The 27,304-nt window shown below is 46.2% G+C and overlaps 1 protein-coding gene across 3 annotated transcripts in view; it reads left to right on the top strand.

Annotated features, from left to right (window-relative positions):
• smg1 (SMG1 nonsense mediated mRNA decay associated PI3K related kinase) overlaps positions 1 to 27,304 on the top strand; it is a 97,819-nt gene that overhangs the window by 29,438 nt on the left and 41,077 nt on the right. For all 3 annotated transcript variants that reach the window (XM_080487530.1, XM_080487529.1, XM_080487528.1), the window contains exons 19-34: positions 3,591 to 3,731; positions 3,810 to 4,039; positions 4,110 to 4,309; positions 4,854 to 5,015; positions 5,091 to 5,245; positions 5,746 to 5,879; positions 10,175 to 10,486; positions 10,590 to 10,731; positions 10,950 to 11,100; positions 11,573 to 11,693; positions 18,989 to 19,228; positions 19,451 to 19,602; positions 23,602 to 23,737; positions 23,823 to 23,967; positions 24,524 to 24,662; positions 27,054 to 27,272. In XM_080487530.1, the coding sequence (XP_080343656.1) occupies positions 3,591 to 3,731; positions 3,810 to 4,039; positions 4,110 to 4,309; positions 4,854 to 5,015; positions 5,091 to 5,245; positions 5,746 to 5,879; positions 10,175 to 10,486; positions 10,590 to 10,731; positions 10,950 to 11,100; positions 11,573 to 11,693; positions 18,989 to 19,228; positions 19,451 to 19,602; positions 23,602 to 23,737; positions 23,823 to 23,967; positions 24,524 to 24,662; positions 27,054 to 27,272 (2,779 nt within the window). The remainder of the gene's footprint in view (positions 1 to 3,590; positions 3,732 to 3,809; positions 4,040 to 4,109; positions 4,310 to 4,853; positions 5,016 to 5,090; positions 5,246 to 5,745; positions 5,880 to 10,174; positions 10,487 to 10,589; positions 10,732 to 10,949; positions 11,101 to 11,572; positions 11,694 to 18,988; positions 19,229 to 19,450; positions 19,603 to 23,601; positions 23,738 to 23,822; positions 23,968 to 24,523; positions 24,663 to 27,053; positions 27,273 to 27,304) is intronic.

The following is a 27,304-nucleotide window of genomic DNA, read 5'->3' as shown; positions in this document are numbered from 1 at the left end:
ACTCTAATGAAACTCCCCTCCGGGCCCGGCTTCCTCCCAGACCGTGCGTGCCGTGGCAGACCGGAGTAGAACGCAACGCGTCTGGTCCACAAACCGTCACACTTCAAGACAAGCCGCGATTGAACGTGAGGAAACGGCTACCATATACCGTAACTACGCAATGAGAACCGTGACAAAGCATGGCACGAAGAGATAAAACACGAAGCAACCGTGAAACAACTGTGATAGAACGCGCACTAAACTTCACTTCCTGTAAGCCTCCCGTCCCACTACAGACCGCCTCCAAGTTCTATTACGGCCAATTATGTGCTGCCACGTTTTGTGCCATTCATCCCATTTTGTTACGGGCTAATGAGTTTCTCATCCAAGGCGTGGCAAATTTTTTGACAGTTTAAAAATCTGGCACGGCAATCACAACCTGTTACGTTTACCGTCCCCCTGCGTTGTCTCACATCCATCCCGTTTTGTCCACGGTGGCCTGAAACGGGGCTGCTGGGAAGATGGTGTAAACCTAGCTTAAAACTACTCAAACAATTAAATGTAGATTAAAAAAAGATAACACAATCTGTTAGAATTACTAAAACATCAGCAGCAGCTCAATGCAGGGTTCACACAGTCATAGAAAAGTTATGGATTTATATTTTTTGTTTAAAGTTTTGGAAATGTTATGGAAATGCAGATGCCGTAATAGATAACTAGGGTAGATACAATTATTTTTATTTTCAAATGGTTAATTAATGTCTGTCGTGATATTTCAGAGGTGTACAAGAATCCATTTACAAGAAGTGTATTCAATGACTTCCGCCTCTGCTGTTGTGGTGAATGCAGTTCGCGTCAAAAATAGGTCCAACTTTAACTTCTGCGCAATGTACATACTCAGTATAAATAGGATAAAAACACTTCTGTTGTATTTATTATACATTGTCGTAGGGCTTTATGCCCCCCAGTATGGTCTCCCAAGGCAAACAGGTCCAAGGTGATGAGTCAGACTAAAAGCAGTTCAAAAAGCCCCTATCGACAAACAACGAAAGAGAAGCGTGACGTCGCCCAGTAAGCCACAGCCGGGGCCCCACCCTTGAGCCAACCTTGGGTTGGGGCTTGTATGCAAGCGCATGGTGGCCGGGCCTTTGCCCACGGGGCCCAGCCCGAAGGAACGATATGGACTCTCCTCCTCTTCCTCCTGTGAGCCCACCACCCACAGAGGCTACCGTAGGGGTTGGGTGCAGTGTGGATTGGGTGGCAGTTGACGGCAGGGGCCTCGACGACCTAAACCCCCGACACGGAATCTGGCTTTTGGGACATGGAAATGACCTCACTGGGGGGGAAGGAGCCCGAGCTTGTGTGGGAGGTTGAGAGATACCGTCTAGATATAGTCTGGTTCACCTCCACTCAAAGCTTGGACTCTGGAACCCAGCTCCACCACAGGGCCTGGACACTCCACTTCTCTGGAGTTGCCCGCGGTGAGAGGCGGCGGGCTGGCATGGGCTTGCTTATTGCCCCACAGCTCAGCCGCCATGTGTTGGCGTTCACCCCAGTGAACGAGAGGGTCGCGTCCCTACGACTTCAGGTAGGGGACAGGTCTCTGACTGTTGTCTGGGACTTTGGCTCGAACAGCAGTACAGAGTACCCGACCTTCTTGGACTCCATTGTTCTACTGGGGGCTTCAACGCCCACGTAGGCAACGACAGTGAGACTTGGAAGGGGGTGATTGGGAGGAACGGCCTCCCTGATCTGAACGCGAGAGGTGTTCTGTTATTAGACTTCTGTGCTAGTCACAGTTTGGCCATAAGGAACACCATGCTCGAGCACAGGGGTGTCCATAAGTGCACGTGTTTGGTTCACATTGCCGGCAGTAAGTTGGGCCTGTTCCCAGTGCACGTTGGCCTCCGACAGAGCTGTCCTTTGTCACCGGTTCTGTTCATAACTTTTATGGACAGAATTTCTAGGCACAGCCAGGGACCGGAGGGGGTCCGGTTTGCAGATGATGTGGTCCTGGTGGCTTCATCAAACCTGGACCTTCAGCGTGCACTGGCGCGGTTCGCAGCAGAGTGTGAAGCAACTGGGATGAGGATCAGCACCTCTAAATCCGAGGCCATGGTTCTCGACCAGAAAAGGTGGCTTGCCCCCTTCAGGGCGGTGGAGAGCCCTTGTCCCAAGTGGAGGAGTTCAAGTATCTCGGGGTCTTGTTCACGAGTGGGGGGAAGATGGAGCGTGAGATCGACAGGCGGATCGGTGCAGCGTCTGCAGTTATGCGGTCGCTGTATCGGTCCGTCGTGGTGAAGAAGGAGCGAAGCCAAAAGGCGAGGCTCTGGATTTACCAGTCGATCTTCGTTCCTACCCTCACCTATGGTCATGAGCTTTGGGTCATTAGCTTTGGGTCATAAGCGGTGGACAATGGATGGATGGATGGATGGATGGATTTATTCTTGCATTCACTAGTATCTGTGGGATGAGGATGTTATACACGCAGAACAGCACCATTGAAAATTTGACGCATGCACAGTCACTGAAATCGGACCCAATTTGGACACATAGTTGCCACAGCACCAGTAGCGTAGGTACGCTACCGCTGCGGGCAGGTATCAATTAGCTGTGCCATGCCAGCCATGTGCATCTTCAGAATCAAGTGGCTTTTAAATTCCAGTTATGGCTGTGAAAGGACAACGACCTAAGACGTGCTTGAGTGCAACTTGTGCTGTAAAACATTCAACATGTCCAACATTGACCAGGCTGGGGTCGTTGGCCACATAAAGGGGAAAAATCACAAAAAAGAAGTTGTTGCTTCTCGCGTCCCAGCACCCATTTGTCAGTTTATTACCGCTGGCGTATCAAATACATCCAATAACGCTGCTGCACCTCAACAGCCAAGTTTCAGCCAATTTGCTGTGGAAGTGTTTGTTTCACAGTGATGCAAATCTGCACCTCCTCGTTCCGTAGAATTATTAGCTAATAAGGTGAAAGGTGTACAAACCCAGTATTTGTGTGATTCATTATTCTGCTGAAAATGATTAATTAGTCATTGTTTTATTATTTTGCCAAAAATTAGCAGGTGGAAATGCACTGCAAATATTTCACTTTAATACAGCAAATATTTTCTTATTGAGAAATGCCTTCTGTTTGAATACTGGAATCTAAATAAATTTCAGTGAACATATAACCCCTGTCAATATGCTGTAATATACTAAAACGGATCCAATAGTTCGAAATCTCTCAACTAAAACTGTCTTCTAAATGAGTTAAAATGTTAATTTCAGGACTTTAACTTCAGTCTCATTTTTAATGACTGCTTTACCCTTGTTCTTTACTTTTATCACTTGTATCTTTTAATACAACCGTGTTTAAGTACAAAGTGAGACTTTCATGGTGAAACTTGGTGCTGCAGGATTGTGAACTCAGAACTCACAGTAGGATTTTAAAAAAAGTCCAATAGAAAGGCTGAGATTTGCTGAATCAACAGATGGAGACACACACACACACACACACACACACACACACACACACACACACACACACACACACACACACACACACACACACAGGAAGAGAAAGCATGAAACCTTTCCTCAGTCTGTGTCATGTGCTCTCCACAGTAACCACAGCCACCCCGAGATGAGGCAGATCTCTCTGGCCATCCGCCACCACATGAGCCGCTCTCCCAACAGCACCTTCCACCCCCAGGACTTCAGCGACCTGATCAGCTTCATCCTATATGGCGTGCTGCACCGCGGAGGGTAACTATCCACCCCGCTCCCGGCAGCTGGTGGAGACAGGACGCGGTGACTACATCTGCTCTGTCACTGCTCCCACAGGAAGGACCCCTGGCTGGAGCGTCTATACCACAGCTGCCAGCGGCTGGACAAGAGGGACGGCTCCCGGGGGGCTGACGGCGGCTCCCGGCCCGACCCGGTGTCCCGCGCCCTGCTGAAGACAGAGGTGGTGCTGTGGCAGTGGGCAGTGTGGGAGGCAGCGCAGTTCACTGTGCTGTCCAAGCTGCGGACGCCGCTGGGCAGAGCTCAGGACACCTTCCAGACCATCGAAGGTAAATCTGCATTGCTCAGTCCTTTTTGAGTGCCACAGCTCTGGTCTGACCCCCTAAGTCCCCATCTCAGGGATGATCCGTAGCCTGGCCGCACACAGCCTCAACCCCGAGCAGGACCTGGGAGCCTGGGCCGGCTCGGGCAGCGACGGAGACGGACACCACTCCAACCAGCTGCGCCTGGTGCTGCTGCTGCAGTACCTGGAGAACCTGGAGAAGCTCATGTACAACGCCTACGAGGGCTGTGCCAACGCCCTAACTGCCCCCCCCAAGGTGAGCCAACACACTGACTCTGTCCTGAACTGTGGCTCGGAAACATGAAGACGACGGGAAATTGTGTCCCAGTACTACCAAACTAAAAGTCTTCAGACACGTCGGGACAAACTTCACTGTTAACAACAACATTGTCTCAACGACCGTCCCACACATTTTGAGCTTTGGGTCATGATTTCTTTGTAAGTTTGGTAGTTTTACACATTTTAATTTAGATCAATTACTCAAAATAGTTTTTCAGCTATAAATCCTGAATTCTCTTTTTGTCAATATTGTACATTGTAAATTCAATTAATTGCAAATAATTTGTCAGAAATTTTACACATTGCTATCTTTTTTTATTCAACTTTTAAAAGTTGTGTAATATATTTTCTTCATCTTAAATCTCACTTAAGTTGCATCTGTCCCCAAAAAAAAGACTGCATCATGAAAAAGAAGACAAGCCCCATCTGTGCTGCACTGGTGTATAAAAAGCATTTCTTCTTTAGGTAACTGCTCCGTCAATCAGATCGAACATGATCTCACATTACTTTGTGTGTCTCAGGGGATTCGAACCTTTTTCTACACGAACCGCCAGACCTGTCAGGACTGGCTGACCCGGATCCGCCTGGCTCTGATGAGGGTGGGCCTCCTGTCTGGACAGCCGGCTGTGACCATCCGGCACGGCTTCGACCTGCTCACAGAGATCAAGAACAGCGGCACACAGGTGAGGCTCCGCCCTGTGATGGAGCTGTATGACGGTGGAGCTGTGTGACCATGACGGTCCTGTTGCTGTGTGCAGGGCCCAGAAGTGGAGGTCCCTCTGGCCCTTTTGGTTGAGGCCCTGTGGGAGCTGCGCTGTCCTGAGGCCATCCAGGGCCTGGCAGCCTGGAGCCTGGCCACCACGGGCAAGAGTCTGGGCTGGTTGTCCTCTGTTGCTCTGCAGGCTGAGGGCCGGTGAGCTTGCACACATCACAGTCACCTTCACACACACGGTTCAGCATCAAATCTGAGCAGTGGCTCCCACGCTGACTTCACTATTTATTAGTATTTGTATTGGTTTATTTTTACCTTATATGAATAAAATCAAATTGAAATAAAAAGCGCTGCAGCATCATGAATCTGGAACCACGTAGATGAAAAACTAAAGAAATAGTGTTAGGGTGAGACAAGTATCTGAAGTTTGGAAACAATCAGTTAATATATCACTGTATTAACAATATGTGGCCATTATAATAAAGATTGTGGTTCTTTTTGTCGATATTGATTAAATGTTAATGGGGCACTCTTCTTTCTTCTGCATCCTTTCATTCCAACCAGATGGATGAATGGATGGATACATAGATAGATACTTTATTAATCCCCAGGGAAATTCCACTGTGTCATTTGCTGCAAAATGAAAAGTAAAGAGTGTGCTTACTGGCTGCATGTTGAGTTTCTATGCTGTGTGTTGCCAGGTTTGAGAAAGCAGCGGTGGAGTATCAGGATCAGCTGTCTGCTGTGACAGGGCTGGACTGCAGCATCAAGACCTCTGAAAACTGTCTCCTCAAACTCTCCAGCAGCAGCAGCAGCCCCAAACATGCCAGCAACGGTGAGTCTCCAGCTGCCAGAGTCACAGAGGTGCAGCATTGTCAGTGGCTCATTTAAGTGTGTTCTGTCTCTCGCTCTCGCTCTCTCTCGCTCTCTCTCGCTCTCTCGCATTGCATGCTGGGTGTGAGCGGGTGTGAAGCACTTGGAAAAGTCTGAACGTGAAAATTGTGTTTCTGCACTTTAAACTTCGGTGTTTCTCTTCCCCTGGTTCTCTATGTAAAGGTAAGAGGAGTAATCAGGGGTTTTGGTTGGAGGAGTGATGGCGTGCCTCCTGGTGGAGGGCTCGCCGCCTCCCTCTATAAAACACGGAGTTCGGGTGGTAGCTGACCCCCGGTACTCTGTGGAGGATGTTCTCCTGGCTGTTGGAGACGTGGTGGGTCATATTAACATTCTATATATACTACAGGGACTAGTGTTAGAGGATCAGTAATACCGGTGTCACCGCTGTTCGTACCGTCCACCCGGGTCACTGTGTCCGGGGTTCCCCCGTTTATCTCCAACCAGCTGCTGGAGAACCAACTGGCCCGTTTCGGGAAGTTCTCCGGCGGCCTCAGGGAAGTGAACTTAAACTGTAAGAACGATAAAATGCAACACGTCCAGTCCCTCCACAGACAGGCCTTCATGTACCTGAGCGACCCTGAACCCTGGAGGTGTCATTTAAAATAAAATATTGAGACAGGTAAAGTAGTCTCAGGTAAAGTTCTGAGTTTGCCTAAGTGAGTCAAGATGGGATCCCAGATAGAATAAAATTTGTCTTTGGACCGTCTGGGTGAGTATTTTATCTTTTCTAACTTTATAAAATGCATCACGTCACTCAACCACAGAGATGCTTTAGGGGGGCTTGTTGATTTCCAATACAATCATATTCTTCTGCGTGCCTGTATTGTTGTAAAGGCAATGATGTCTTTGTGACTTTTCCTCAACATAGAAGTATTTTTGTCTGATGCCAAATATAACAGCAATAGCATTGGGTTGAAGGACAGTATTAGGTGCCTCTGACAGTGTTTTAAAGATTATAGCCCAATACATGGCCAGGGCAGGACACATCCAGAACATGTGGGGTAGGATAGCAGGTGAATAATGACATCTGTCACAGCTAGCATTTACGTTTGGGTATATTCTAGCTAGTTTTGTTTTAGATAAGTGGACCCGGTGTAAAACTTTGAGTTGTATGATGTTAAGCTTTGCACATGAAGTGCTATCATTCACTTGTAATGCACATTGCCAGGATCCCTCTTCCATGTCCTCCCAAGCTCAGTTTCCCAGCCACTCCCCATCTTCATAAGAGACGAACTATTGAGGGAAGCTATATGGTCATTTATTCTCCAAATGAGGCTTTTGGACTTAAAAGGGATTTTTAAGATATCATCTACACCCAGTGTTGAAGTTAGGTTTGGGAAATTTCCTTAAACTGAAGAAGGTGCCAGATTTGAAAGCACCTAAATAAACTGGACTTTGGGAGGCTACATTTGTGTGACAGGTCTTCAAAGTTTGCAAATGAGCCATTAATGGTCATATCTTTAAATTCACAGATGCCTCGTCTTTGCCAGTTAGAGAATGCAGAGTCTGCTCTAACTGGAGGAAAGACATGGTTATTACATAAAGGACTTGTATTCAGAAAATGTTTGAATCCAAAGTTTTGCCTTAATTGAAACCATATTCTGAGTGAATTGATGACAACCGGGTTATTTGTATTCTTTGAAATAGTGAGGAGAAGACTGGAAGTGACCAAGGCTGTAGGGGATGTTGAGATACAAGATAAGTTTTCCAGATGGCACCAGTCAGCATCAGGGGTGTAAAGCCAGTATATAACTTTCTGAACATTGTCAGCCCAGTAGTAATAGCGAAGATTTGGAAACGCTAAGCCGCCATTTAGTTTTGGCCTCTAAAGAACTTCTAAACACAATCTCGGGTTCTTACCATTCCATAAAAAAGATGAAAGGCTTTATCAATTGATTTGAAAACGGACTTTGGAAGAGAAAGTGGAATACTTTGAAACAAGTACAGGAATTTGGGAAGTACAGATAATTTAATACAATGAACCTTGCCAGCCAAAGAGAAGCTGATTGTTCTCATTCTCTATTTCTTTAGGTCGAGTTAAGCATTCTCAAGCAAAGGGAGGAAGTTTTCTTGGTATAGTTTTTGCATATCTTTTGTAATATTAATACCCAGATATTTGAAGCCGGTTTTAGACATTTTGAATGGTAAAACATTGTATTTGAAGGGCGAAATCACTGACAGGAAAGCACTCACTTTTACTGAAGTTCATTTTATATCCAGAAAATGTATCAAATCTCTCTAACAAGTGAATAACATGGGGAATGCTTCAAATATGGTCAGATACATATAGTAAAAGGTCATCAGCATATAACGATAATCCATTTTCTACTCCTTTTCTGTGAATCCCACTTATTGAGGATAGTGACCTCAGTGTAATGGAGAAAGGCTCAATGGCTCTGGCAAATAGCAGTGGGCTTATTGGGCATTCTTGACGAGTTCCTCTTGATAGATAGAAATATGGAGCTTGTTTACCATTTGTAATTATAGAGGCTTTGGGTGACGTGTCTAAAAGTTTAATGCACGAGATAAAATAGGGACCGTACCCAAACATTTTCAGGCATCTAAATAGATATTGCCATTCTACCCGGTCAAACGCTTTCTCTGCATCTAATGAAATAACAACCTCAGGTACTACACTAGATGCAGGAGAGTAAATTATATTTAGGAGTCGTCGAATATTTGTAAATGAGTGTCGTCCTTAAATAAAACCTGTTTGGTTGTCAGAGATTACATCACACATTGTGGTTTGTAAGCGCAAGGCAAGAGCCTTGGCTGAGATCTTCACGTCACTGTTCAAAAGAGAGAAGGGACGATACGAACTGCATTCTGTGTCATCTCTGCCTGGTTTGAGTAGGAGAATAATTGATGCTTCAGACAATTTTTCAGGCAGTGACCTACGAGACAGTGAGTCATTGAACATATCAAGTAAAATTGTTGACAGTTTGTCAGCAAATTTTTTGAAGAATTCAACTGGATAGCCGTCGGGGCTAGGTGTTTTACCACTTTGCATTGCCATTACAGCGTTTACAATTTCAGTTTGTTGGAATGGGAGCTCAGTCCTCGTATGTCTCGCATTTGTAGAGGGTGCCAATAGATTGCTGAAGAAGTGTTCCATGTCAGTCGTGTCTTGAGGAGCTTCAGACGTGTATAAATGCGAGTTGTACATGGCGAATGTTTCGCTAACTGTTTTAGGATCAGTGGTTAATTCGCGGCGGAGCAGCATTTGATTTGGTGTGCCAAAAAGTGTCCAGTTCTCTCGCCATGTTCATAAATGTAGCCACGTGATTTCAGTAAAAGTCGCTCTGTCTTTTCAGTTGATGACAAACTGTATTGAGTTTGAAGGTGAAGCTTTATTTTATAGAGTTCAGGGGAGGGGGAGATGGAGTACTGAACATCTACTGTGCTTGCATCATCTTAATAATCCTAACAGAGTATACGATTATTTCACCTCGTATTACAGCTTTCAGTGTTTCCCACAGTAGTGAAGGGGAGACATTCTCTTTTTTATGGAATTTTAGAAAGTCATAAATTTTTTTATTTATCATGTCACAAAAGGCATTATCAGCTAGTAAGGTTTTGTCTGACTTCCACGGGGGGTATTCTAGATTGATAAGAGGAAATACCACCTCTAATAACACAGGAGCGTGATCAGATTCAACTATAGTTGAGTATTCGGCTTTTGTGACAAATAAAAAAAAATAAAGAACTGTTAAAGGTCAAAGGTCTCTCTCTTTGTCTCTCTCTTTGTCTCTCTCTCTCTCTTTGTCTCTCTCTCTCTCTCTTTGTCTCTCTCTCTCTTTGTCTCTCTCTCTTTGTCTCTCTCTCTCTCTTTGTCTCTCTCTCTCTGTCTCTCTCTCTGTCTCTCTTTGTCTCTCTCTCTCTCTGTCTCTCTCTCTTTGTCTCTCTCTTTGTCTCTCTCTCTCTCTTTGTCTCTCTCTCTCTCTGTCCCTCTCTCTGTCTCTCTCTTTGTCTCTCTGTCTCTCTCTCTCTCTCTCTCTTTGTCTCTCTCTCTCTCTGTCTCTCTCTTTGTCTCTCTCTTTGTCTCTCTCTGTCTCTCTCTCTCTCTCTCTCTCTTTGTCTCTCTCTCTCTCTCTCTCTGTCTCTCTCTCTGTCTCTCTCTTTGTCTCTCTCTCTCTCTGTCTCTCTCTCTCTGTCTCTCTCTTTGTCTCTCTCTGTTGCTCTCTTTGTGTCTCACTCTCTGTGTGTGTGTGTGTGTGTGTGTGGGTGTGGGTGTAGGTGACAGCAGGAAGACGGTGCTGCTCAAATCCAGCGAGTGCTCTCCAGAAGTCATCAGCTTCTTGGCCAACAAAGCCTGCCAGTGCTACGTGGCCTTGTGCGACTGGGCCTCGGTGAAAGAGTGGCAAAGCACCGTCAACACGCTCAAACAGGGCGCCAGCGGCCCGCTCAGCATCCACCTGAGGACGGACTTCAACTATGTCCAGGCTCTGAGTTGCTTCGAGGACGGAGACCTGTCGGAGTGCAGGGCGCAACTGGAGCTGCTGCCTGGGGAGGACTACAGCTTTCTAAGCAGCTCCAAGGACAAGCTGGGTAAGTGAGACACACACACACACACACACACACACACACACACACACACACACACACACACACACACACAGACTGCAGCCTCGTCAGACCGTGCTCTTTGCAGACCTGAAGAGGCTGATGCCATCCATGAGTCCAGACCCCACTGAGCTGCAGAGGGCCATCGAGGTGCAGCTGCTGCGCAGTGCCGTCAGTGCCATGGCCAAAGCCAATCAGCCGCAGGATCAGAAAGGCCCGCCCACCCCAGAGTGAGTGTCAAACTAAAAGCCTGTGGGCTCCGTGATCTTAACCTTGGGTTTTGCAAATCTCACTCTGACTTATATTTCTTATTGAATCATGTGTCATTGTGTTGTGCCGATCATGAACACAGCGTGGAAACACGGTTCAGTCTGTTGTGATATATTGCATGATTCCTCCTGACGATTTAAAGACCAGCTCACACTCAGACTGTCTGGTGGTGTTGCAGTAATTTGGTGCGCTGCCTCAAACAAACCGGACGGATCTGCCTGGGTCCTCTTCGTCTGTCCACCCTCACCCTATCGGACGCCCTGCCCACCCTGCCCACACTGCAGCTGCACTGCACCGCCACGCTGGAAAACACACTGAGCGGCCAGGAAGTATGCTCACTCTCTCACTCTCTCACTCTCACTCTCACTCTCACTCTCTGGCTCACGTGAAGCCATGAAACATGTTCAACCTGTGAAACGAAGATGAAACGGCTCAAGCTTTTACATGGAGAAACTAAATCGGTTTGCTTTAATGATGTTTAATGTGTTTGGAACCGTCTATATTTAATGGATTCATTTCCTTCTCTCGTGGTTTCAGCAGTTTTTTTTCTTGTTCTGTTTTTCTTTATTTTGTTAACTTCTTTCAGTGGTTTTAGCCGTTTTGGCCATTTTAGCTGTTCCTTTGTTTTTCTTTCATTCTTTTGTTTTCACCATTTTCCAGTGTTTTAATCTGGTTTACCTGTTTTCTCCACATTTCTAGTTTGAACCGCTTTCAAATGAAACCAGAGTGATTTGAAAATGTTCATGTATGTGATTGAGCAAAAGCTTCAGGGAGCCGCTGATAGAGTATTTTTGTGTGCAGGACTGTGTGATTCCTCTGTGCAGCGACGCTCTGAGCTCCTGTAAGCAGCAGGATGTGCAGCTTTTCCTCCAGGCCCTGAGGTACACCATGTTCCAGAGAGAGCTCCTGCACAAACTCAGAGGTAACCACAACAAACACACTGTACACATTTTAATAAAACCAAGTTTAAAAGTCTGGAAATGTCTGAATCTGCAGCAATTGGGAGCGCATCTACGGCTCCGTTTACATGGCAACGACTTCAAGTGAAAACGCAAAACTTATAACAGCCGCCGTTGTTTTCACTGGGAGAAGATGATTTGGCCAATCGTAGAGACTGACCGAGAGAAGAGGATTAAAATTTGTCAAAAATATATCCATGAATCCATTCATTATACTGAAGTACCATTTACCTGACAACGTTTTCAAGTGAAAACGCAAAACTTTTGTGGCGTTTTGGGGTTCCGTTTAGATGACAACGGGGCTCAGAGCCACTGGAAGCAAAACTTTCTGAAAATACCAGGGGCTGTATTTGTCAAGCGTCTTAGAGGCCATTGTACTCTTAAGTCCTGAAAATTTGTGAAATTTTGTCTTACTCCCAAACTTCAGAATAAAAGCTGTTTATCAATTTTCTCAGTCTAAGAATCACTCCTACTCTCCCAGATATTTAAGAGATGTCTTAAGTGGTTAGGTGCTGCCAGCAGGGGGCGGCACTGAGGCGAGAGAGACATGCACGAACATTCGGAGAGCTTTGTTTGATGACGAGCAGCTGATCAAACGGTTTCCAGTGCTTAAAGTGGGCTGCTATGCACCGGTACAGATGTGTAATAATAATAATAATACAAGCAATATAAAATCTATAGTTTCTTGGTTTTTCATGGAACCCATTGGTGAATCATCTTGATTTCAGTTAGTTTTCCTTGCTTGCACTTGCAAACCAGACAACTCAAACACATAAACACTGTAAACATTAATTATTGACACGTAAAAGACATGCAAGATGATGCTATTTATTCGTCATTTTATTTACATGCAGGAAACCAAACTTTCCCAGTGACGCACCTTAATTGTTACCGTGTTCATACAGTTTAATAAATCTTTACGTTATGGCTGTAAATCCTAATAAAAGCAGCTGGAACAGAACAGACGTCTCCAGAGACAGCCAGTCGGGGTGCTCCCGTTGACAGGGTTCACTTTTTGGCAGGGAATCACTTTTTGGCACTACACTGGCACTTTTTTTTTTTTTTTACCCCTCAGCGTACCGGGACTTTTTTCTAGCGTAAACACGCGTACTGGAACTTTCCATGATTTCGGAAGTACAAGCGGCTACTTTTTTCACAAACTTTATTCTTAGAAAAAGAATTCTCAGCCATGATGCCATGATTGGTCATTTCTATGGACACGGAAGTGACATCACCTAAAACTCTGTTTACGGCACATAGTACTGTGGTAACTCAGCTCTGAGAGTAACTTAAGATTCAGTCCTACACTTCGCAGAAAGTGTGAGTAAGAAGCTTGATAACTTACTTTTAAGTGCAGCTTTCAGTGAAACATTTTATTGCTCATAAGTCAACTCTTAGCAGGGTTCTTAGGAGTAATTCTAAGGAGTTTGATATTACTGACCCAGCTCGCCATTCCGTGTACAGGGAGGAAACACTACCGGTTGAACTGGCCTTTGCACACCCACACCTGGTGCATGTTGACGTTTTGTGCACGTCAGAGTGCGATGCTGATGTGGGCTAACAATATTGAATGAAAGTGTCAAAAATGTCAAACTTCTGATACGCTGTCGGCAGATTTAAAGTGGTATTTTAAATCAGTTAAAATTTTTTCTGTTTGTTCAAAGCACTGTCTTAATCCCCAGAGGGGAAATTCTATCCTGGATGACCCATTGGTAGCAGCCGCACAGAGCAGCGCTCAGGAGAGAGCTGGGTGGGGGGGGTGGGGGGCTGAGGGTCCTGCTCAGGGACCCCCAGACTATGTTTTGTGGTCTTCCACTGTAAACCATAGTACATAATTAACCATATTTTTAGCAGATTTTAAATACAATTTTAAATGCAAATAAATCAAGTAAAAATCACCAATTAACTACTAAAATCATAATCAGCAAGCTCAAAGGAAGATTCAGCACACATCACAGGTGATCATATATCAGTTCAGGAGTAGCAAAGTTCCCCAGCAGAGAGTCTTTATTTACTGCATGACTGGTTCTTGGTAGATGTTTTCTGAGCTCACTGCACAGGCTTGTTTGCTAAAAGCTGCTGGTTGATTCTGCCCACCAGGTCAGCTGCTTCTGGGTTCTCTCTCTAATCCCCGCAGCACATTCCTTTGCAGGAAGCTCCTCCTCTGCCACATCAATGATATCATTGTACAGCGTGGCAGTTTTGACAAAGCCACAAAACCAGATTTCAGGCAATAAGCAGCTGACATTTCAACAACCATCACACAGTTTAAATACAGAAGCTGCAAACCAGTGGAAACACAACATAAACCCAGTCAGAAACTAAACTAAACTTGGTAACAAACACATTTCAATACCGATAAAAAACAGCCCAAACCTAGTCCACGAAACATTTCCAAAACTTATAAACAATTCGAGAATGAACACTCAAGAACAGTCTAGAATCTAACTAGTGCAAAAGACACAGTGACAGAAACCATCAGGAAGAAACGGACCGTTGTTTATCGAAATTAAACCAAAGCCACAAACAAGATAGACCTAAAACACAAAGCCTGTTAGAACATATTAAGCCCATTTTATAAACCTGGCGGTGGCGTCAAAGGCCAGCTTGTGTCCAGTTATAATTGTGTCATTAGAGATAAAATCCACTTCTACAAACTCTTAAGATTATCTGTAAGAAGCCACAAAACAGTAACAACACAACATAAACTACTGTGTAGACATACACAATCTAGTAGAGGTCTACTACTGTATGTCTATGTATTAGGTCATTCTGTGTTGAAAGTCCCCTCAAAAAAAGCACCAACACAATATGAAAACACAGCATTCCCTGCAGACCGAGAGAACGTGTTCCTCCTCGTATGTCACTTCCACATTCCTCTCCAGTCTCCGACCTCCTGGAGAGGGTCAGCTTGTCAAGAGCACACAATTTGAATAGGTGTAAATTCCAGGGGGTATCTAATGAAGAAAAATTGACTTTGACTGTTTTTTTGTTTTTTTTTAAGGGGAAAATTATTAAATTAACAGGAGATACGGTGTCATAGGCACTTTAAAACACTGGATGATCATTTTTACGCTGGTCATGAATATTATGACAACAATCACTCATGACCTCCTGGTGGCTCATGTGACTCTATATAGTCATGTCACACCGGAAGCTCGAGGGCCTGAAGTGCAGCCAAATCAAACAGTTCCCCGGGAACCACCGGTACGCTCCTCAACGTCCTCAGGCTCGGCTCCGACAGCGGGGTCTGAACCAGAGTAGACATCAAGCGGCCGAGCTCCCTTGCCATTACGGCAAAAGCCTGCAGGGACGCATCCATCAAGCCCTGTGTTGGCTGGTCAAGGAGCCCCTCCTCCAATGTTGCAGACAGGCCCAACGTTAGTTGGGACATAGTTTCCGATGCGACCCATGTAGGCACCCATATAATACGCCCTGCAGAGTAGGTCGTCTGTGATCTGACACTGCGGTCGCGGGCACCTGGCGTTTGTCCTCAAAGTCTCCTCGGGGTGTACAATGAGTGAGGCAATAAGCCGGTTCTACGGCCGGCATCTTCCCCAAGCCAACTTTGTCAGGGTCCTGCATCGCTGCCAACGCACGTCCTTCTGACGTTTGCCTTGAAAAGGCCTTTGTGTCAGTCCAACAAGCGTGCAGCTCCTTCATGCATTCCTCCGAAGGGCGAACAGCAAAAGGCTTTGCCAAAAGGATTGGCGTCGGAAAAAAGCACTAGAGGGGATCTGTTGTAAAGTTGGCACCTCTACTCCCAACCGGCTATGGGCAGTTCTTATCGCCCCAGTCACAGATTCCTTCACCCGCGGCTTGAGAGCGTAACACATCATAATCTGCCTGACAGGGTATCAGAAGCAGCCACGGACATCACATCCTCATCATGTGTTGCCACTTCCCACACATTGTGGCCAGGATCAGCCTGAAGGTTCTGAAGCAGAGCCTTCATCTGAGTCCTCCTTTCTCTGCCTCTGCCTCTGCCTCTGGCGAAGAGCGCTTACGGTCCGCAGGCTGGTCAGGAGGCAGATGGCCACATGACACGGCGTGTCAATTAGGAGGTTCCTCAAAATTGGCCAGGCGAGTGACCCTCACGGACTGAGGCATAATCATACAGTTGGTACAGGCGTTCTCTGAGAGGGCCTCCTGAAGGTGATCCACACCGAGGCAGGCAGAACACAGGTCATGGCCAGACACTGCAGCATTGTAAGCCCCTTATTTATGTTGTTTTATTTATTTATTTTGAATGGAACCGAATGAATTAAGCAGTACTGTTTGTAGTATTATCCACTCTAGGAGTCAGGTCGAACAGAGAATTGCACCAGTGACTCAAATTCATGCGCGCCGAGCAGATTTTTTTATTTTTATTTTTTAGGGGTCCAATAAACAGAAAAAACAGTGCTGTCTGTATTATTACATCACTGAGCAACAGAGTCAGGTTGACCAGAGCACGCTACTAGTGACTCCAATCATGCAAGCTGAGCAACGCTTTTTTTCCCCCACGAAGCTGAGCGCTGTGTCACGAACCGGTTCGAGCAGAAACGCCAAGAGCGGTTCGTAACCGGCTCGATAGCAGATCCAATATCAGGAGACCGCTGTTGTGTTTTATGAAAACAAGCACGCAGCCATAGAAAAACTACTCAAACTGAAAGCAGCCGTACAGCAAAAATTTAATCGTGAAAAGGTACTGAGCTTCCAGTGTCACGTGACTCTATAGACTCACGTGAGCCACCGGGAGTCACCAGTGACTTTGTTGTTATAATATTCTCGACCTGCGTATGTGGAAGGGTGATCATCCAGTTCTTAAAGCACCGCCTCAGGTTGAATTCGCCACCTCACCATCTGCACAGACAGTTCTATTTCATCCCGTCAGAACACCAGATGGTGAAGTGGTGAATTCAACCTGATGGTGAATTGAATCAGATGGTGTCACTCTTATCTATGACGGTGTCACTCATCCATGATGTTGTGACTCCTCCAGCCTTTATGACTGTGTCACTCTCTTCTGGGCCTCCATGACGGTGTCACTCTCCTCTGGGCCTCCATGACGGTGTCACTCTCCTCTGGGCCTCCATGACAGTGTCACTCTTCTCTGGCCTCCATGACAGTGTCACTCTTCTCTGGCCTCCATGATGGCGTCACTTTCCTCTGGCCTCCATGACGGTGTCACTCTCATCTATGAGGGTGTCACTCTCCTCTGGCCTCCATGATGGTGTCACTCTCCTCTGGCCCCCATGATGCTGTCACTCTCACCCATGAGGGTGTCACTCTCCTCTGTTCTCCATGATGGTGTCAGTCTCATCTATGAGGGTGTCACTCTCCTCTGGCCTCCATGAGGGTGTCACTCTCCTCTGTTCTCTATGACGGTGTCACTCTCCTCTGGCCTCCATGAGGGTGTCACTCTCCTCTGCCCTCCATGATGGTGTCACTCTTATCCATGAAGATGTCACTCTCCTCTGGCCTCCACGAGGGTGTCACTCTCATCCATGACAGTGTCACTCTCCTCTGGCCTCCATGAGGGTGTCACTTTCATCCATGAGGGTGTCACTCTCCTCTGGCCTCCATGACGGTGTCACTCTCATCCGTGAGGGTGTCACTCTCCTCTGTTCTCTATGACGGTGTCACTCTCCTCTGCCCTCCATGATGGTGTCACTTTCATCCATGAGGGTGTCACTCTCCTCTGTTCTCTATGACGGTGTCACTCTCCTCTGCCCTCCATGATGGTGTCACTCTCATCCATGAAGATGTCACTCTCCTCTGGCCTCCACGAGGGTGTCACTCTCATCCATGACAGTGTCACTCTCCTCTGGTCTCCATGAGGGTGTCACTTTCATCCATGAGGGTGTCACTCTCCTCTGGCCTCCATGACGGTGTCACTCTCATCCATGAGGGTGTCACTGTCCTCTGGCCTCCATGACGGTGTCACTCTCATCCATGAGGGTGTCACTCTCCTCTGGCCTCCACCTTTTGATCACACTCTTCTTCTCCACCTCTGGAGTCACTCTCCACTCTCTGAGGGTCTCGCACTATTTAATGTAACCACCAATTGATATAATTTTCCCGACCTCCACCATGACTATTTCACTCTCCGTGAAATTCCTTTTTCTTGTCTGCCATGATTGATGGTAAAATACCATCGATCAGCAGGCTGATTTATGCAGAAATATACCTGTGGTACTTCCTATTGATCGTTCATGGTAAAATGTGTGTGTAGAGGCAGGATATGAACTGCGCAACCCTCCAGGTGGACAGTGATTTATCAAGAGAGAAGTACCTGCAGGTGTGTATCCACACCGTTTCATGAATCAGATTATCTTTTGGGCACACGTACACTTTTAGTTAGTGTCCTATTCAATGTTTTAAAAAAGAGGCCCCTGGAGGTTTTCTCAGGTAGTGCACACTGTAAAATAATGGAGAACCGCTGCTCTATATTATCGCTCCTCGTTATTTTCCTCAATTTTGTTCGCCTTACACATTGTAATACTTGTTTAAATGTGCATTGTCACCATACATGAAGAAATGTGGGACTCGAGCTGGTCTAATGCAAAAGAGATTTCAATTTGCACTCGGACAAGAGAATTGCAACTAAAAAATATACATAAAATACATATATCTCCTCACAGACGCCATTTCTTTGACCACTCCCTCTCCCCTTTGTGTCTTAAGTGTAAAACTGATGTGAGAACATTGACTCATTGTTTCTGGTCTTGTCATAAACTTCAGATATACTAGACTCAAATTTTACTTGAAATTCAAAACATTTTCCATATTAATATCGATATGGACCCCATATCGCTGATCCTTGGTCTTTCATCTAAACAAGTGAAAACAGCAGCTGAATAAAGACTACTCAATATTTTAACATTTGCTGCCAGGAAAAGTATCCTGTTACACTGGATTACTGACGAAGTTCCATCTGTCGGCGGTTGGCGCAAAATAATTTCTGAACTGATCCCCTTAGAATACCTGACCAGTATTATACACACCAGTATAGACCAGTTCTACAGAGTGTGGCGCCCGTATTTGGACTATATTTGACCAGACCTTTCAACTATCCTACTAAAAGGATTACTGCACAACTGAATTGTATTGGTAATTGTTGTGTATATATACTGTAAATCTCATCCACCACCTCCTATATTTTTGTATATTCATTATATTCAGAGCTGTTGTTTTTTTTAGTGCCGGTTATAGGCACTATGTTGTTTTGTTTAATTCAAATCTAATTAAATGAAAAATGTGCATTGTCCTGCAGGCTACCCGTCCTCTGTTGATGGCCACCTGTTGGAGCTTTGTCTGATGGCTGTCAAGTTCGCCCGTAAGAAGGGAAACATCTCTCTGGCGTCGCGCCTGCTGAGCCAGTGCAGTGAGATGGACGAGCAGCAACCGGACGATTTGAGCAAGGCCTTCAGACGCCTCAGCCTGGACGGCACTCTCGGGGAAAGATGGGGGCCCGAAGTCCAGATCGAGAAGGCCAAAGTTCTGAGGAGTGCAGGTGAGCTTTATCATCTTTGTCAAAAAGGTCAATCTGGTAGTAATGAGCTTATCCTGTGGCACTGTAGCAGCTCTCAGCTCTCTCATACAGTGACATCTAGTGGTGAGATGTGGTATGTACCGGTATCTTTTGATATGTGACTCACTGTATTGAGGAGAACTGCTGAGCTTAGTGTCTTGACTTTCTGCCGTTGGAGCTGAACATGCAGCTTTGTGTCTACAGGTCAGTCCCTGACAGCCATGGAGATGCTGAGTGGAGCCGCTCTGTCTTACTGCCATGTGGGAAAGAACGAAGGCGCCGCCTGCCGCTCGCTGCTCACACTCTGCAAGTGGCTGCTGGCCGACTGGAAGGACATGACGCCGCAGCTCAAACAGGCACGTAGCTTCTTTCCACTTTCAGGGATTGGAGTAGAGGAGCTGGATGCTGCACAGTCAATACATATAAGAGTGGCCACGTGTTCGCTGTATTCTTCATTTGGTTTTAGAGCTTTCAGAAAGTCTGCAGCTTCTGAAATAATTAACGCACACTTGTATATTGAGCAGGCAATTGTATGAAAAGTGAATATTTTCTATTTCCGAGCTCTATACAGGGCCTGAATTCTACTGTGGGATTGCAGGGATCGCGCATACTTTCGTCAATTCCTGCAAAACTGTCTTTCATAGTGCGGGAAATTCCCGCACACGGCTGTACATTTGTGTTTTCATGTAGCCCGCCTGCTAAAAGCCCTCCCTGAAATATTTATTTTTTCCTTTTAAGAAAGAACGAGTTTTAAACACGGCTTCTGTAGTGGGGCTGCAGACGGGCAAGCAAGCATGAGGAGAGAGAGAGTGCAGCAGGTCGGAGTTACATGATGCACCTTGTGACAGCCAGCCTGGTCACACCCCCTGTAATCATGACTGGTGCACTGAGCAAACTGGTTTTGAGAGGCGCTGCTTTTAAAATCTCAGCCTCACCTGGCAGTGTTGAGGGAACCCAGGGAGAAGCGGAGGTGTCGGAGCTCTGCTCGTTCATGCTTGTTCAGAGAAGTAATTCCTCCTGCAGCATATTGGCGTCCGGCTGTGGTTCCTCCGTGCCAGGCTTTTCACAGACATCTCGTTCCTCCAGCCACTGCAGCTCCACCATTCCACTACAGCGCCCCCTCTGGAGCAGTTTGTGAAGCACGACAGGAGACTGACTGACCCAAATCAATCCCTGGTGCTCAAATATTCCTGCTCTGGTGGAAACTTTTTGTTTGTGTTGATGAACTAGAGTTTTCTTCTCCAGTTGGGAGTAAATTTGCTTTTTGATGAACTGAACTGCATTTTCCCTGCATTTTTTTATTGGGACACTTTAAGTTTAAATGAAAACAAATATAACATTTTCTTTGTGTTCATGTGTTTGCTTGTTTGGGACATTTCACACATTTAATTGTCTTTTACCTTGTGTATGTTTGATGTGGGGAAAAGCAACAAAATGTGATGGGTTGTGTAAACTATATTAACTAAACAACCTAACTGACTAAAACCATCTTACATGTCAGGAGAGAGACCTGACTGGCACCCCAAACAAAAACCTTCCCACACACACCCCCACCAAACCGTGACAAACTGAACGAGCCACTGAGGGCTGTACTGCAAACAGGTATCCCTCCTCGACTCTATCAAACAGCAGCCATTAAGACTCCAATCTCAGGTAGACTGTCTGAGTGGTTGGAGTAAATTATATTGAAAAGAGTGCAGGTTAGTGTTGTCACGATACCAACATTTTGGTCCCGATACCGATACCACCAAGGAGTTCAGTACTTTTCCAAATAAAAACAAAACACAAAAAAAGTCATTAGATCCAGTCTGTCTTAAGTAGGACCAGTGTCTTTAAATGGTTTGTTACTATGCAGTAATCTTTATAACATTAAATGGCTAAAATAAAATATTTTCATATATTCTTTTATATTATTTATATTATATTAATAATACTAATATTTATAATAGCTTACATTTTTTTCCAGAGCTATTTTTTCACAGATATATAAGTTATTAGCTGTGGTTCTTTGAACTCCTTCTGCAGGTCTGGGTGTTTGTCCTTCAGGAGGTTAGCAGGTTATGATATCTTCTATCACTTTTATTATTTCAAATGAAATTTTCCCTGAAATTAAAATGGCTCCGGTGCCCTGATTTGTATGAAGCAGAAAATATTTGGTTTTAACCATTTCTTTGAAGTTTTGCATGCTCCTTCTCCGTTAGGTGGGTCTCCTGTAGTAATATCACTCCAACGCACTCTTTTTTCATTTATTTAATATTTTACTCCTCTTCATTGGGCTGAGTACTCCATTTATGTTGTGATATGATGTCATTCCTGCCCTTCAATTTCCCCCTTTTGCTACAGAAACAAACATTAAACAATATAAAACAAAAGTTCGGCTTTAACAGCCTTGAACAATAAAACATAGAGACTTCCTGAAGTGAGGTCTGCTTGTAGACCTTCTCTGAGCTCTGATGTTCAGTCCACTCTGAGGGATGTCCTCTGCTCCTGACGAGTGAAGATTAGCATTGTTCATCCACAGCATCAAGTGCTGTCCTGACTTCCATACCATGGGAGGAATTTATTTTTTTAATTATAGACCACCAAATAACGAAAAGTAAATCAAATCACTCAGTTCTCACCTTTTTCCTGGAAACAGTCACATTTTCAAGTTATACAGTTCCGCTTAAATTCCTGTCCTGGCTCCTGAAGGCTTGCAATTTCTGTTTATACCCCGGTGACTGTCTCCTTTTGCCTCGCGTCCTTCCTTTGCGCGGCCTCGCGTCCGTCCTTTGCGCGGCCCTGCATCCACATCCTCCATCCGATCTGCTCCGTCCAGGTCTCTGCTGGTCTCACCACCTGCACCTGGTTGCCATGTCCTTCATCGCTTCCTCAGCCATGTTGTAGACTCGCGTCCAGAAACACCTCCCTCTCCTCGTACGTGAAGCCTTTTTTTGCCAAGCAATCTTGATTAGCTCCTCTTTGCACCCGAAGCTTTGGAGCTTCATCACGATGGACCTTGGTGGAGGAGCGTCCTTGGGAGACTGCGAGACCAGAGCCCGATGGGCTCTCTCAATCCTCAGCGCAAATGAAGGGGGAAACTCCAGCTTCTATCAGAGGAGACGCTCTACAAAAACCACCATTGACTGTGCGTTCCTCTGACTCCACCATGCGTGCTTCCACCTCATCTCTCCTGGTATTAGCCTTCTTTCATTTCTTTCAGGATTTCAGAGTTCTCGCAGTGAAATTCCTGAATGTCCTGCAGGATTGTTTCCAGGCCAGCCATACTTTGAGCTGGTGTTGATTTTCCCTAGTGGCTCGGTTGCGCCGCTCCGTTAGCTTCAGCGCTAACACCTGTTGACTCTGCTAGCTCCTCTGGCTGTGATGCTAGCTCTGCTAACTCATGTGTTCGCTGCGGCGGCTCCTCGTCATCCTCCAATGTCAAAGCCGCGTTTTTAGTCTGCTTTTTGTTTTTTCCTCTGCTCTTACTCATCACCCCTAATTCCACTATCGCACCGATGCCGTCACTTTTGTAAATTATTAAGTTTATGGGGCTTTTTAGAGTCAATGTTGGGGAGCTGCCGCCATGTTGGAGTCGGCCGGATGTCCTCTGGACCATTTCATTTATTGAAAAAATATTATGTGTATAATGAGAGCTGAATATAATGCCCATCCAACGGAACATGCATGGCACGTTGAGTTCACCCCCCCCCCCCCCAATGATATTATGGCCACGGCCTTGAAGTGGAAGAAGAGGAGAGAGAGAGAATGGAGAAATTTGATATTAGTCCAGTTCATCAATGTTTCTGATTAACAAAACCCTGGTTTGTTCTGGCTTTCCATTCAGTTATATGAAAACGTTGCAGCTCGTGGTCCATGTGTTTGTAATTTTCCTTGCTTTTTTAAGTAGCGTGTTATCCTGGCGATGTCGGCATTTAGTTTAGTCAGGTGTTCATTCATGAAGACACTGCATCCCTTCAGCTTCCTTCCCTGTCTTAGCAGTGCAGTCTTGTGTTTCCTGTTCACAAACCTCACGATGATGTCCGGGGTGCCGTTGTCTTTCCTCCAGGGCAGGGGATGACATGCCTCCATGTTGTTACTGTCCACATCAATCCCCTTGGACTGCAGGAAGGCGGTCAGCTGTTGCTCTGTCTAAGACCTGTTAGCCTCATGAATAGTATCCTCCCGACTGTATAATTAACCCCCCCCCCCCCCCGTGAAACAAGTGGGAAGGGAGGGAATTCTCCCCCAAGTTGTCCCAAAATAACATTGTTTCAACAATGTTATTTTTGCTTTGCGACTACGTAGAAGACGTAGTCCGTTGTTCAAGAAGAACTTTGACAATGCCGCTTAGTTCTCTTGCCTTTTTCTATCAGGTGGTGAAGAAGTCAGGAACGCTGAATTCGTCCACGGCTCTGGGCAGCATGTCGCCTCTGAGCAGGAACATCGCCGCCCTGCTGGAGCTTCCCTTGGAGGACCAGGGCATCCCCCACATCACTGTGGAGACCTCAGGTAACATGCATAGCACCCAGAGAGCATCAGTTCCTTGGAGGTGTCGCAGCGGACCCTGACCAGCCTCTCTCTGCTCTCCATTCAGTGAACGTGGGCGTCGGGGAGCCGGACTTCGTCCTGGGTCAGCTCTATCAGCTCTCCACCAGCCTGGCTCCAGAGGTGGCTAAGTCCTGGGCAGCCCTGGCCAGCTGGGCCTATCGCTGGGGCCGCAAGGTGGTGGACAATGCCAGGTCAGAGGGAGCACAAACATGCATACAAACAGTTCTTACAAACCAAATCAAGAGAAAAGAAAGCAGCCAGCATCTGAAAGTCTGAGACGTGAAGCTGACAGCTTCATACAGTCAAAACCTGATATCTTCACACAACTAATTGATGTTTGGAGCTTTAGATCAGGTTCGTACCAAGCCTAATTCACCTTCCTGAAGCCCAGTGCAGGACAGGTGAGGTGCCCTCTGCTGGGGCCACTCGGTAACACAGTGGTTATCACTCCCGACTCACAGCGAGAAGGTTGTGGGTTCAAATCCTGCCTGGGGCCTTTTTGTGTGTGCGTGGGTTTCCTTCCGGGTATTCTGATTTCCCCCATAGTCCAAAAAGATGCACCATGAAAAGTAAATGTGACAACACAGATTTGATGAAATCACATGGATTTTTTCACATGAATCTGGAGTTGTGAACTGTATGTGGGAGAGCCTCAATGGCTGTCCCAACTGCATCAAATCTCACATTACTTCGATAAAAACAAGCTGCTGACAATGAACCCTGTTAATCATGTTCTGCACCCTCCAGCCAAGGCGAAGGACTACCTCTTCTCTCTGGAGAAAAGAAGGAGATTGAGGAGCTGCTGCCTGCCACCACCAGCCAGGAAGATAAGGACGCCATCTTCAGCATCCTGGGACAGGCCATGTGTCGACCCACCGGCATACAGGTGAACAGCAGGGAGTGTCTTTAAAACACTCCCAACCCGTTGAAGGACCTCCAAACTAACCTCAGTCTATAGCTTCGTCAAAAGGAAGTGGGGACATGATAATAATCTGACTTACTACCTTAGAACCTGGGAGACTGATTTTGATCAAGCTTGGCGGGTGAATAGAAAATGTGATTTAAGTTTCGGTGAGCTCACAATCATGTTGTGGATAATAGATCCAGAATAGAGCTTCTATGATCTGGAGGAACAGTGTCTCACAAAGTAAGTACACCCCTCACATTTGTGTAAATATTTAACTATACCTTTTATTGGGACAACAGTGATGAGATGACACTTTGATACAGTGTACAATAGTCCTTGTTCAGCTTGTATGACAGTGTAAATTTACTGTCCCCTCAAAATAACTCAACATACAGCCATTAACGCCCAAATCGCTGGCAACAAAAGTGAGTACAGCCCTCAGTGAAGATGCCCAAAGTGTCAATATTTTGTGTAGCCATATTTTCCAGCACTTCTATAACCCTCCTGGGCCTGGAGGTCGCCACCCCGAGTTCGGGGGCCTTGGGGTGGCGGCTGCTGTGCCTCTGGGCCTCCAAGCCTGCGGCCGTTCTCTGTAGTTCTTCGGATGTATGGGCGTCGCATCCTGTGGCCCGTGGCTTGAGTTGGTGTTGGTCTGTGGAGTCCCGTCACACCTGGACCAGACCTCAGGACTCTTGGTAGCCCCACCCGCATGGGTGAAAATCACTTCGACTCTTGACAAGACCCACGGACGTGTAGAATCCCCCCAGGACTCACTGGGCATAGTTGGAAAACACTTGTTAGTTATATCTGTTATCTTGGTGGAGCTCTAGTCCACTGGCGCCATAGGAGACCTCACACTTGGTAAAATAGAGAACATTATATCAGCAGTCATTCATATACCTTTAGTTCCACAATAATAAAAAGTCAAAAGATTGTTGAATTGCAGTGAATTCATTTGATTTGACAATCAGCTGCTGATTACATGCAGACGTTGGTAGAACTACCAGGTACTTCAATATATCCATCCCTACATTTTCTACACTACTGTTCAGGGTCGCAGGGCGCTGGAGCCGGTCCCAGTAAACTATGGGTGTGGGCAGGTACACCTCGACAGTTTCGAACAGGATACACCTAGACAGATAAGGGCAGGTACACCTGGACAGGTGGACAGTCTCTCACAGGGCAAACACTCGGATTCACACTGAAGGGCAATTTAAATTTAGGGTTATCAATTAACCTCACAGCATGCTATGGGACTGTAGCAGGAAACCGGAGATTACTTAAATACATATCAGACTAAATGGTTCGACATTCTCATCTTCCAGACCTTTGCTTCAAGAAATTGTGATTGGAATCAAATCCTCAGAGTTGTTTGCCATGAGGTGCCATGTTGAACTTGCAGTGACCAGTATAAGATAGTGAGAGTGATAACGCCAGCTTTAACACACCTGCTCCTCATTCACCTGAGAGAGTGGCATAACACCAGGGAGGTTTGATGGCTATAGCTACAGTTCCACCACGCAGTCCGTGGGAGGGTACAGTACGGCAAAGCGCACCCAGACTCAAGTCTGTCGCTCGGTTCCACCGCAGAAAGTATGGTTAAGATGTACTAGATGTAGCTCCCGCTGAAGCTCCGCCTCTCCCTTACTGAGAGGTGCGTCTGCATCTCGTTAAAGGACGCCATGTTGTGCAGCGCCAACGTTTCAATAAACCAGTTAACAAATCAACCAGTGAGCAAAGCGGCGTATATAAACAAAAATGGAGGTTTATGACCGATGAAATATTGGGGCAAGTCGAGAGTGGCGATCGTCACTGACCAATCAGCAGACGGCTGCGTTGTAGCTCCTCCTCACAGACCCTTCCTCACTGATAGGTACCGCAACAGAGGAGTGGTGGAAAATCATAACCGGTGGTCATGGTGTTTTCCGTAGCATCCACAATTTTTTCAGTGGGACCACTTGAAAACCCGCCGCATTCTGTCCCGGCACAAAAAGTCTGTTGGGACTGCGGCGTAATTGTTCCCAAAGTGGACATTTTCACTGACGGTTGTCACTTTTGTTGCTAGGGCTTTAGACATTAATGGCTGTGTACTTTGTATTGTATCAAAGTCTCTTCAGTGTTAAATTCTAGAGTTAAATTTGCAGCAAAGTGAGGGTGTACTCATGTTTGTGAGACACTGTATGTGTGTCATTGGAAGGAGGAAATGATCCTGCTGAGCAGAGGTTTGATCTCTTCATCAAAATGTTGGGTGTGTTCATGAAGACCTGGCGGATTCAAATAAAGTGAACGTTGAATTAGTTTTCTGACTGAGCAGAAACTGGATAGATGCGCGAGGTTCAGGTATTAACGATGTCACGCTGCACTGCTCAGGATGAAGACATGGCTCTGCAGCAGGAGGACGACGAAGACGACATGGTGGACGTGATCTGGCGCCAGCTCACCGCCTCCTGCCCCTGGCTGGGGGAGGCGGGGCACCTGGTCACGGAGGGTCTGATCCGGGTGTGGAGACGGGTGGTGGACCGCGTGTTCGGCCTCTACCGCGTCTCATGCCAGGCCTACTTCACCTTCCTGAAGCTCAACGCGGGACAGGTGAGGCGCCCCCTGCTGGACGCCTGTGTCCT

Source organism: Lipophrys pholis, assembly GCF_963383615.2.
Source record: "Lipophrys pholis genome assembly, chromosome: 19".
Classification (NCBI taxonomy): domain Eukaryota; kingdom Metazoa; phylum Chordata; class Actinopteri; order Blenniiformes; family Blenniidae; genus Lipophrys; species Lipophrys pholis.
Note: the sequence above shows the minus strand (reverse complement) of the source record. Positions and strands in the feature narration are given on the sequence as shown.